At 28.5% G+C, this 13,430-nt stretch overlaps 1 protein-coding gene across 2 annotated transcripts in view; it reads left to right on the top strand.

The window, feature by feature from the left end:
- Positions 1-13,430, top strand: part of LOC107451555 (uncharacterized) — a 52,331-nt gene that overhangs the window by 25,240 nt on the left and 13,661 nt on the right. For both annotated transcript variants that reach the window (XM_087152364.1, XM_087152365.1), the window contains exons 10-17: positions 330-481; positions 3,628-3,735; positions 3,936-4,022; positions 4,890-5,022; positions 5,682-5,797; positions 9,315-9,378; positions 11,758-11,881; positions 13,068-13,177. In XM_087152364.1, the coding sequence (XP_087008490.1) occupies positions 330-481; positions 3,628-3,735; positions 3,936-4,022; positions 4,890-5,022; positions 5,682-5,797; positions 9,315-9,378; positions 11,758-11,881; positions 13,068-13,177 (894 nt within the window). The remainder of the gene's footprint in view (positions 1-329; positions 482-3,627; positions 3,736-3,935; positions 4,023-4,889; positions 5,023-5,681; positions 5,798-9,314; positions 9,379-11,757; positions 11,882-13,067; positions 13,178-13,430) is intronic.

Raw genomic sequence — 13,430 nt, 5'->3', positions numbered from 1 at the left:
TATATATATATATATATATATATATATATATATATATATATATATATATATATATATATATACACGGTGCTGAAAGTGTTAAATAGAAATTAAATTAAAATTAAAGAAATGAAAGAGCTAAAATTAGTAATAGATAATAAATAATATAAGTAAAGAGAGAGAAAGTGTGTGATGAACAATATCATACTCACCTGGCACACAACGGGCTGTTGCAGAGAATGCTTAACTTTTACTATTTTAAATTAACTTTTTCTCCATGATTTCTATACTCGCACTGAGAATACGCTCAAGTATATTATATTCCATTTCTTGTGTTTGTCTAATTTCAGGTGTGACATACAGTATAGTAGACAGACGTACATGTTCCATAAACCCCTTGAGGTATGCTTTCTTCGAAGGTTATGATGGCAAAATGATTGGACATCTTAAAGATCCAGATGAAGTTCTAGATTTGGACGGAAGCTTTTACTTCTTAGGAAAAGTACGCATGTCTCTTTTGAGTTCAATAGAAAGTGCTACGTAACGGCCCCTCTATATATTCTCTTAACCCTTCTTAATATGAGGCAAAATTAATAATCACCCAAAGGGCGACTAAATATACAAAGTGGCGATCAAAAAATTTTCTTCCAATCGCCATCCAAATGCGATTTTTTTTAAATAAAAATGCACGCCATGTCCATTCTACTATTATTTTTTAATATATATGTAATTGTTGTGATTTATTTTATAATTTCAAAATTACCTAATTTCATATAATCATTTATCTTAAAAAACATCAACGTAGAGATTACCGATGCCGGTTTATATTTCCGATTGTTAAAAATAATTTCTATAAATGCATGTTCTGTTCTTTAAAAAAACACACACAATTAAGTATGAACCTATTTGCTTCCCATGAAATTACTTCAACTGATACTAATAAATCATAATCATACTAAATTAAAGTATGAAATAATCATAATTCGCACTTCACCGGTTTATTATTTGGCATGCCTTGGGAAGAAAGAAAAATTTAATCATTTCCTGCTTCATAGGTTTGACACTATATATTGTATGCACTTCGTAGGCAACGTCAAAAATGATTTCTTATTTCGTTTTTTGCCGGTTTGTCATTTAGCGTTGTATGCAATGCCTGAACAACGTAAGAAAAGTTTGATCATTTGTTACTTTACAGGTTTGTCATTTGATATTGTATATGCAATTCCTAGGCAATGTCAAAAATGTTTACTTATTTCGTTTTGTGCAGGTTTGTCATTTAAAATTTTAGTTTGTCATTTTTGTATGCAATACCTAGTCAATGTGAAATATTTTTAATATTTTCATATAGATGGTTTTTCATTTGCCAATCTATGCAATGTTCAGGCAATGGGGAAAAGTTTAATACTTTACCAGTTTCGCATTTGATATTGTATGCAATTCCTAGGCGAAATGCCGCAAATGTGTAATCACTTTTTACTGTGCTGGATTTTCACTAAATATGCAACGTCTAAGCAATGTGAAAAATTTTCATTTCGAACTAGATGGTTTGTCATATTGCACTGCATACAAAGCTTAGACAATGGAGAAAAGTTTAATAATTTCCTACTTTACCGGTTTGTCATTTGATATTGTATATGCAATTCCTAGGCAATATCAAAAGTGTTTACTTGTTTCTTATTTTGTCAAATTTTCATTTAGCGTTGTATGCAACGCCTAGGCAATTTGAGAAATGTTTAAATATTTTGTACAAGACAGTTTTCATTTGACTTTATACACAAGGTGAGAAAATATTATCGCCGTTTATTGCCGTTTGATATAGTATACAATGCCGAGGGAACGTGAGAAATGTTTAATTATTTTCTTTTCTGCCAGTTAATTTTGAAAATTGCCAGATTTTCGATTTAGAAATATGAATTTTAAGAACTGCAAAATGATACTTAAAAGAACAAAATCACGCACGTCATCGGATTTTGACCAATCGATGTTGAGATTGATCAGAGTCAAGCAAGGAGTAAAACCTAACAAAAACCAGTTTATTTGCAAAGTTAGATTGCCTCAGTTTAATCCTAAAGTTAATTGGCTTTTAAAAATTTTAATTACAGTTCTCATTCGCCTCAATATCTTTTGCTTAGACGTTAGAATGTGATCATATATGGCAACGTTACTTTTGAAAAGTAACGAGTAAAAGTACAAGTAATTTCAAAAAAAGTAACGAGTGAAAAGTAAAAAGTTCTTATTTTAAAAAGTAACGAGTAAAAAGTACAAGTAAAAGTACAAGTACTAAATAAAAAAAGTAACGATTTCAAAGTACATTTCTAGGAAATTGAAAATTCAAAGTAACCTAAATTTTATTGAATAATGTTCTTTAATGTTTTTGCAAAATTATTGTTATTTATTTAATTATTTTTAATTTTGAAAGTTATGGACATTAATTTATTTTTAAATTTGGAAGAATATTATAATATAATCGTATAATATAATTTTAAAATCAAATATAATTTTAATATCAAACTTTTTATGGATTTGCACGGAAAATTTTTTTTATCTATTGATTTTAATTTTTAGTTTATTATTTTTATTTATTTAAATTACCATTGATTTAAAATTGTTTTACTCTATAGAAACGCGCAAATTTAAAAGCACAAACATAAACAAAGCAAGCACGGGGTTTCAGATAGCTTTGTAATCTTCGAGCTGGTAAAAAATAATTGAATGTGCAGTATAAGTTGAAACAGAACAGTCAACAGTTTTATTTGTGACAATGGCTAATGTTGAAGTCATGCGAGAAAATCATTTTCCAAACATTAGACTTAGAGATCTAAACTTAGAAATTTGACTGGACGTTGTTTGACAAGGTCAGGCATAAACATAATTTTAGTAAAAAATGTACTAGGTAAAAATGTATTTAGTAAAAAATGTATTAAGACAAAAATGTATTATTAGTGAGTTCAAAAAGAAAATTGAAAAACATAATAACAAAATCCAAAATTTTTTATTTAAAATTTATTAAATAAATGCATAAAACTCGAAAATGAATGAAAATAACTTGCTAATTAATATTTTTATTCACTTTGCAAAATAATTGCATTTCGAAAGTGGTGTCACTGAGTCTGCTGCGAGAATTTCTCAGAACGTGCTTAACCGCGCTGAATAAGCGCTCCACGGGAGGTCAAGGTATTTAAACACACGAAGTTAGCTGTGAATGCATATATATTGCACATTAATTTTATAAATTAAAAAAACATAAGCATTTTTTTTTTTAATTCTTTTTTCAGAAAGATTTCCGAGTTTTAGAAAAAAGTAACGATTTCATTCGACATTTCCGTTACAAATACTTGTACTTTTTCCCTAAAGAAGTAACGAAAGTACAAGTAAAAGTACTAAGTTTAAAAAGTAACGAAGTACAAGTAAAAGTACGTACTTTTTACTTGTACCGGCGGTACAAGTAACGAAAGTAAAAGTACTGCCATATATGAATGTGATACTTTTCACTCGCGAATTATGGTCCCCAATAGCAAAGATTTCTTTCCCCAAATTTTTTGATTAGGATTCGAAGAAAATCATATAAAATGCGGTCAATACGAAACACCTTGATGTAATAATAATCAAAATTATTATTGATATTCTATTTTTTTTTTCGTATTTCAGAAACCCTGGAGAGGTATGTGGGTGGATGTATTCGAATCTGTTAAATTCGATGTTGTATTCATGAAGAAAACACTGACGAAGTTAGTTATTACTGTCTATTATACTCAGGTAAGCATATTTTATTTTATTTTGTTACTGTGTATTTTATTTTTCATAATACATAATATTTGATCAATAATAGTATCACATTTTGTTTTTCTTAAATGCGAAATGCTTTTCAGCATTAAACATTTATTTTATTTTAAATATTCATTAATTAATCAGTTTTTACAAACCTGCGACCGTTAAAAGATTGGCTTTTCTTTCAGGAATTTCTAGAAGTAGCTGTTGTGGGCAATACTGAAAATCGAATTCCAGTGTTCTATGCTGTCAAGGGTTACGATACACCCACAAATGTAAGTTAGTCATTGATATACGCATGGAATAAACAACAGAGTATTACAAAGCGTGCTTTGAAATACTCTATTGTTTATACTCTTTGTATACTCTATTGTTGTTTCTTTGATTCAGGCGTTTCCTTTAAAAATCAACTTAATCGGTTTTCAGAAATTTGGAACCAACTCAATGAATTCGACAGAGTAAATAGAATTAATATGGCTTGTTTCAGAACCTACTCAATCAAGTAGACAGTGGAAACAGAATTAGGGAGTTTTGTTTTGGAAACATCTACAAAAAACCGGGAAAAATGAGAATAAATTTTAAAAAATCCGGAAAATAAAAGATATAATCTTTTCATCAGCTCACACGATTATATCCGTAAAAGAGTGCTTTCTAAGATTGCATCAATATAGCCAAAGCAAAATATATCAATACAATATTGTTTTTCTTAATTTTCATCGTGTTTTTTTTATTTTATTTAATTTTATTTATTATGCTATATATATATATATATATATATATATATATATATATATATATATATATATATATATATATATATATATATATATATATATATATATATATATATATATATATATCATACATAAAAGGTGTTTACACATTAAAAATAATGATTAATGATTTTTTGTATTTTGGAAGGAGCTTACGAAGGATAATTTAAGATTTTCATCAGCAGAACTTTAAAATAAATTTTATTACATGGAGTTCGAAATGGAAGGAAAAAACGGATTTTTTTATCGCTTTCTAATGGAAAAAAATATATATTTCTTTTCATCATTTGAAAAAGTTGAGGAAATATTAATTATAATAAATGAAGTTTGAAAATTACAAAAAAGCTGTAATAATTTTATTAATTGCAGGTAGCGATCAACTTACAATACAACATCTTTGGTTTTGATGACGTCATCTACCCAGACATGTATGCTTCATTCCGATTGGGCAGATGTTTCCCATCTTTGAATGATAAATCCTACTTCATCCTGGTTTTGATGGGTGAGTTTAAATATATATATATATATATATATATATATATATATATATATATATATATATATATATATATGATATGAAATATTAAATTTATGTGATACATATAATTTAAAATAAATTTATAATTTGTTAGATTGTATTTGTTTACTAATAGTAAATTCATAATTGTTTAGACATAATTTAAATTAAATTCATAGATCAGGAACATGATCTAAAATAAATACATAGTTTGTCAGACATAATATATAATAATTTTCTAATTCTTCAAACATAATTAATAATATTCTTTAGATTATTTCTTAATTTATTATACTTCATTTAGAATAAATTCATAATTTATTAGACATAATTTAGAATAAACTCATAATTTTACTTATAAATCATATTTCTCCGAAATTTATAACATATAATGTTCGTTAGACTTTATTGAACGATAATTCATAAGACAATGTTTGCAATAATTTCATAATTGATCATAAGTAATTTAGAATAAAATGGTAATTTATTACCCATAATTTCGATTAAACTCATAGTTTAAACTCATAGTTTTTTATGCATAACTTATCATAATTAATTCATAATTTATTGACCCTGGTTCATAAGTAAATTAGTCCATTTTTTTAATGGTAAAGTTAATATTTCTCTTAATTATTTGAACATAGCTGAGCCAACAGTTGCAGCGAGAATGGAAAAAATGGATGACTACATAATGGAACAATTAAGAATGAGAATCACCGATGGTGCTAAAATATCAAATCTCAGGATTCCCTTCCTTAGGGTAAGTAATGGAGAACAACAGTTATATAGTTCAACTTCACTAAGAATCGATTTAAGTAATTCACTTATTACCTCCATTACTTATTCTTCCTTAGGGTAAGTAATGGAGAACAAAAGTTATATATTTCAATTACAGTAAGAATCGATTTAAGTCATTCATTTATTACTTCCATTACTTATTCTTCCTTAGGGTAAGTAATGGAGAACAAAAGTTATATATTTCAACTACAGTAAGAATCGATTTAAGTCATTCATTTATTACTTCCATTACTTATTCTTCCTTAGGGTAAGTAATGGAGAACAAAAGTTATATATTTCAACTACAGTAAGAATCGATTTAAGTCATTCATTTATTACTTCAATCACTTACCCGTAAATATATAACGTAAGTAGGACTGGGCGATATTAGAAATTATATATCGTGATGCATCGTCAGTTTTGCATCGCGATATAGCGATGTATCGCGATATAGTATTTTTTAATTTCATTTACTTGTAAGGCTGCAGATTTCTATCAAAACTTCATACTCAGATTGATTTAAATCAATTTATAAATTTGAAGATATATATGTTTGCTTAAGAAAGATATTGAATAAATTGACTACAATGTACAAATCTTACTTAAAATATTTATTGAAATGTTTGTTTAGAAATTCATAATACGCGAAAAACAAAAAGTTAAAAACTTTTTTTAAAGCGTTTTTTACAAATTAATATTTTCTTGTACTATTATGCATAAATAATTACATATTTATTAAGTTCGATCGTAATGTTCAATTTCTAAATGAAACGTTAAAAATTATTTGTACGTTTAAAACAAAGTGCTAAATAAATTTTAAAAAAAAAACGCTTTTAAAACACTATTTTTTATTATTATCATTTCAGTTATTATAGTTCTATTATAGTTCATTTACGTCACACTAGAGCTGCGCAATGGGCTATTGGCAACGGTCTGGGAAACATCCCTGAGGATGATCCGAAGACATGCCATCACAATTTTGATCCTCTGCAGATGGGATGGCACGCCCGCTTCGGTAGCTCGACGACCTGCACGCGAAGTCGAGCACTTTATGGTAGAACAGTTTAACGAGGACCAATACCGCACACCCTCGGTCCCTACGCAGACTGATCCAAGTTGTCACTCTCACCTGCACACTGACCGCAGCCAGTGATGCTTGACTTCGGTGATCTGCAGGGAACCGTGTCTTAACGATTAGTCCACTGCGGGACCTTATCATTTCAGATAAATAATTAAATTAAATTAAATAGTGATCAAATTATGAACGAAAAACAAAGTAAGATTTAATTTCTTAAAAATAAAAAAATTGTGATATTCGATAATATATTTAGCTAATTAACAAATAATATGAAAAGAATATTTTTAAAAAAAAATTATTATACTCTCTAATAAAACGAAGTGCTAAACGATTTAAAAAAAATGAATAAAATACCCAAACCTTTCAAATTTTTTTGTATAAACAAAGTTGATTGACTTATCTCCAAATCCAAATGACAAAAATAAATTTTGTTTTAACTTTATTTCTAAAAATAAAAACAACAAGATTTATAAAATTAAAATCAGTAATAAAAACTCATTAAATTATTAGAAGTTTCATGCAAAAAGTTCTTAATAAATTAAAAGAAAGTAAAAAAATAACCTAACAAATTCAATTCTTTATGGGCGCCTAAATTAGATTGTCGATAATTTTCACATTTAAAAATAAAAAGAAGTTTTTTTTAAAAAAAAACTTATCTAGTTAATGAAGAAACTCTTCTTTATATATTCTTGTCAATAATAGATTGCCTTCAGTACAAGGTAACATCGGCGATCACGAAGTTAGTCCCACTGAAAATAATCTACAAGAAAAGTCGCGACAAAGAAAAAAAAAAGCTAAGAGGTGCGAAAAGGAACATGCGATATAACGATATGTGCTCTCAAAACTCTGATTCTGATTCTACAGCTCACCAATCAAGGCCATTTCAACACAACGAAACGAACATCGTCTTCCACAGCGCGAGTCGACATCGGAACGTAAGAGAAGAGTCTTATATCGCTATATCGTTATCTTATAACCTTGCGTGTCTTGTATCGCTATATCGTTTTGCGCTCGTTGTGTTTACTCGACGGCTTAAATCAGATTTCTGATGCATCGCCTTGAATGAAAGTCGCTGTATCGTCTTGCCGATATATGCGTTAAATCGATATGTCTCGATACATCGATTTATAGCCCAGTCCTAAGCGTAAGTAAACGAAGATTGAACAAAACAACAATGTCGCCAAAACTTTGCCGTCTACATTTTATTACAAGAATATATTAATAATGAATAATTGTATATAATCATTACTTTATGGTTAAGTTGCATTCTTATTAGTTTATATTTGCTTGAAGATGGAATAAAATTATAAATTTGAATATTAGAATGAATAAAATGAATTAATCGGAAATAATATAATGTTTTAAGGGAAAGAACATTCTAAATGTTTATTTATATAAGAAATAAAGCAATTTTAATTTCAAAAAATGAAAAAGTAACTTTTATGCGAAAAGTAGGTCTTCTTTTAACAAACTTGTCTGTGCAAACTAATAAGCCGCAATATTTTAAGATTTTTATTGTAAAATTCAAGCATCAATTTTCTTCCATTGAAATAACAAGGAGAAACGAAAGGTTAAGAAAATATTATCTTTCAATTTGCCCTGTAGTAACGTGGCTTTCTTATGAGGACGAAAATAATCGTGATTTGCGCTCTCTATTACATTTCACCTCCATTTTTGGAAGGCGACTTGGAAATGAAGAACTAGTGCTTGTTTGTCCTTAGGCATCCCTGCCCTGATTTTTTTCCTAAATTTATTTAAGTGCTTACAGTGGCTAGATTTTATTGGCTGAAATCCGATAAACAGAAATTCTTTTTCCTATGCAGTTCCAATCATTAATAATGAGCCGTAATTTAACCAGAACCCAGACGTAGCGAAGAAATCGGATATACTTGGTTGGTACAATGTCAAGTCACTTTTAAAGAGCGAATCCTTGTTTTAACGAGCACTATTTCTGCGATTCATAAAATTTTTACCTGAATTCCACATCTCCAACTCAGTTAATCTTCTTGGAGATCTATAACGACGTCGACGATGTCTTTTTGGACCATGAGTAGTACACGAAGGACAGTTACACACTAAAGAAAAAATAAGACACTTCAAGGAAAATTAACGATTTTTGTACAATAAAAAAAAAAAAAATAATAAAGTAAATACTGTATTTTTGATTTAGTTAGTTGATATGAACTTTTGTGATTTTTTATGATCCCGTTTTTTCTTACACCCGGTTGTAACGAGCAGATATTGTGTTCCCTTAGGAACACAATATCTTAGGAACACAATAGCTGCAATTAGAAAGGAGTTCTACCTTATATTTTATTCGATAAAACTTTTAATTATGAGATTATTACTTGATATATTTAACAATATAAGATAATATTGCTCCTATTATAATTATTTACTAAATATCTATTTTTTTTCCTAGGCTGATTACACGACAACTGGCGTTTACGTGACTGGTTTGATGCTAGATAGACCACCTGCGCTAAGTAAGTCATATTTTTCTCAATTCTAAGTAGTCATAAGTCTGATCTCAGTCACCAGATTTTACCCTTTGAAATAAATATTTTCTCTAAACCAGTCACCACAGCAAAGGACCATACTTATCTTATATGATGTTGAAAAATATGGCTCACTGAAGTCTATAGTTTTTGAAAAGATATACAATTCAAAATCATATTTTATAAATTGTGTATAACTCTAAAACCATTTTTTTACCTTATTAAAATGGAAAAGTCATTTGAAATAAAATAAAAAGAACATAAATGCAGAACAGAATTTCATGAGTTAAGAGCCTGCATGCATTTATATGGAAGCTTTTCTGCGAATAACTGTAAATCCATTGTGGAAGAAGGTTCATTAAACTTATTTTTCTACTTTAATTCCGTTTCTATTTCTATTTTCTTAATTATTTTTCTATTTCTATTGTAAAATTTTGATTTTTTTCTTAATTATATTTATATTTATTACCTCATTAACTCTAAAACCTTTTTTTTACCTTATTGGAATCGAAAAGTCAATTGAAAAAACATTAAAAGAACATGAATGCAGAACAGAAATTCATGAGTTGAGAGCCTGCATGCATTCATGTGGAAGCTTTTCTGCGAATAACTGTAAATCCATTGTAGAAGAATGTTCATTAAACATATTTTTCTATTTTAATTCCGTTTCTATTTCTATTTTTTAATTATTTTTCTACTTCTATTTTCTTAATTATTTTTCTATTTCTATTTCTATTTCTATTTTTTTTCTTAATTCTATTTATATTTATTACCTTATTAACTCTAAAACCTTTTTTTTACCTTATTGGAATAGAAAAGTCAATTGAAAAAAGAACATGAACGCAGAACAGGAATTCATGAGTTGAGACCCTGCGTTCATTCATGTGGAAGCTTTTCTGTGAATAACTGTTTAACAATGTGGCGCAAAATGTTCATTAAACACATTTTTCATACTTTTTTTCTATTTTAATTCCATTTCCGTTTTCTTAATTTATTACATTTGAGTATTTTTGTGTCCATGTTTAACTGAATTAAGAAAGAATGCAGAAAATTATTGAAACTAATGAAGAATCGGCATCAATAAAAGAATTGCCAACACTTTGACGCAGAATTTTTCAAAAATATATTTTCATACTTTTTTATTATTGTGTACTAATGTAGGTTCAACTAAGTAAAAAATATTATATTTAGCATTTTAATGATTTATGGTTATGAAATACAGCAGTGGTGCGCAAACTAGGGGTCGCGACCCCTGTGGGGGTCGCCAGAAGTTTTTTGGGGGTCGCCAAATTTTTATGAAATGCATTGTCCCTGCATGCTGCATACTATACAGTGTACATATAAAGATAGAAGCCCCGTCACTCACTGTTTAATTGCTATTTCATGCTGTCCACTCTTTCTTTGACAGTAATGCGTAATGTATTCTCCATCTGGCTATTCGTGGAAAAGCAATATCCCGTTTTATGCAAGAATGCCATCAGAGTGTTAATACAATTTGCATCAACGTATTTATGTGAAACTGGATTTAGCAAACTAGTTTCAATAAAAACTAAATACCGCTCGCGTTTAAACCCTGAAGATGATATGCGAATTGCAATTAGCAACATACATCCAAACATCGATGAGATAATTAGAAACTTGCAGCCACATACATCTCATTAAAGGGCAATTACTGATTTTTGTGTTATACAAAAAGTATTTTCTTAACATTATAAATAAAATTAATATGAGTCAAATATGATGATGTTTTTATTCGATGAAACGAAAGAAATGCACGAAATATACATCGTATTTGTGAACATTTATCTCTAGGGGTCGCCAAAAATTTTCTCTCTGCAAAAGGGGTCGCAGTCGAAAAAAGTTTGCGCACCACTGAAATACAGCATGAAACATCGGTGTCTTTTTCAGTGTTAAAGGTCAAAATATTCAATTTGTCTCATTTATTATTGTTAGTCTCATTTAACGTTTTTTTTTAATTCTGTTTCACTGTTTTTTTTAATATTTTGTTTGCAGTGATATTTAAAACAAAGAATTTTTCTCTCGGTCAGCAAGAGGTACGTATATTTCCTCTGAGGGGGAATGAGTAAGAGGTATTTGATTTTCATCAAGGAAATGTTGAAGCTTGATAGACATTTTATTTAGAATTCAGACACAATTTTTTTCTATTTTTTATTAATTGTAAATTCAATTACACAAATATTGAGCAACAAAAATCTGTATCCTTTCAATTATTAAATGTGAGGGGGCTAAAGCCCCCACTGACCCCCCTTTCTGTCGTCCCTGCCAGTCCTTGTATGTGTGTATTGTATTTTTAGTGTCATTACGAGTCAAAATTGTTTAGTGGATTTTCATAAATTTATTTTATAGAACAATTTTGGTTGGAACGTGAGGGAGATGTTACAACAACTGATCCGAAACTTAAGGTTGCACCTGCTGCTGACACCGCAGAAAAATGTGCATTTGCTTGCGTAGAAGAAGGAATGTTCTGCTAGTAAGTGCACAACTTTTCTACTTCTACTTTGAATATTTTGTTAATAAATAACCAAACATCAGTAAAACAAAAGATTTGGATCGTATTCTATAGATTACTGTGACTTTAAAGGAAAACACTACGATACATTTTTCGAAAAAATAAACATAGACAAAAATTGCAACTAATTAATATTTTACGAATTAATAGTTCAATTAATGCTAATAACTAATAAACAGTGAACTAATTAATATTGTAAGCAAACTAATTAATATTTTTATTAATTCGGCAATATTTAATTTAAAAAAAGAAAAGAAAAAAAGAGTGGAACGCAAATTACCCTGACCCTCCTTTATTGGACTGAATTCATTTTTATGAACAATATTATTATGAGAGCAACACACTTAATTCAATGTATGGCAGCAGTCTTGCATTGTAATCATTATACTTTATTCAATGTACATCAACTTCTATCATATGTACACATGATAGAAGTCTTTTACTGTTATGACAATATATTAATAGAATGCAATTATTTCTACATATAAGTGATTAGTCTTATTATCATTTTAATATTCATAAAAATGGAACAATTCTATGCATACAGGATAGAAGTCTTTTACTGTGATAATATTGTATATGAAATACAATATTTATTTCTATTCATACAGGATAGTAGTCTTCTACTGTCATGATAATATTGTTCATAAAAATACAAAAATATATTCTATGTATACATGATAACAGTCTTTTACTATCATAATAATATTGTTTATTAAAATGCACCGATTAGTTTTATGTCATAATAACTGTCTTTTACTGTCATGATAATTATTGTTCAGAAAAATTCAACAATTATGTATGTCATGTATACAATAGGTATACATGACATACATACATAAAGTACGCTTTTACTGTCATGATAATATTCTTCATAAACTACAACAATTAATTTTATGTATACATGATAACAGTCATTTACTGTGATGATAATATTGTTCATAAAAATGCAACAATTAATTTATACATGATAGTAGTCTTTTTCTGTCATGATAATATTGTTTTTAAAAAATATTGCACTTAAGTCAATGCATAATAGCTGCTTGCCATGATAATGCTGTTCATAAAAATGTGCAACTTGCATTTATGTGCAGTGGTTATACAATTATGTCTGCCTATTTAAATAATGTTTCATATTTTCATATAGTGGTTTCTTTTGGTGCAACCAAGCATGTTTCTTGAAATTCAAAGATATCCTGGAACCCGATGACGGAGGCGACTCATTTGATTTTGGTGGAACCTGTCAGGAATGGCTGAGTATGAAAGCTATATTCATCACATTTTCTTGCCTAAAAAAATTTGAATTTATTTTTAAAGAAAGTAATATTTCATAAAGGGGAGTCAAATAAAAAACGAAACCTTTAAACACATTCCAGCAGAGGACTAAACTGAGTTGAAAATTAAATTCTCGGTAACAAAGGGATAGAGTGGAATGAAACAAACGGTATTTTTATTAAGAAAGCTGTAGAAGCTTTACGTTTTTGAATTTAGTTATTAAGCTTGCAGACAG

This window comes from Parasteatoda tepidariorum, chromosome 9 (assembly GCF_982258835.1).
Source record: "Parasteatoda tepidariorum strain Cologne lab strain chromosome 9, Ptep-v5.0, whole genome shotgun sequence".
NCBI lineage: Eukaryota > Metazoa > Arthropoda > Arachnida > Araneae > Theridiidae > Parasteatoda > Parasteatoda tepidariorum.
The sequence above is the reverse complement of the archived record's forward strand: the minus strand, read 5'-3'. Positions and strand labels throughout refer to the sequence as shown.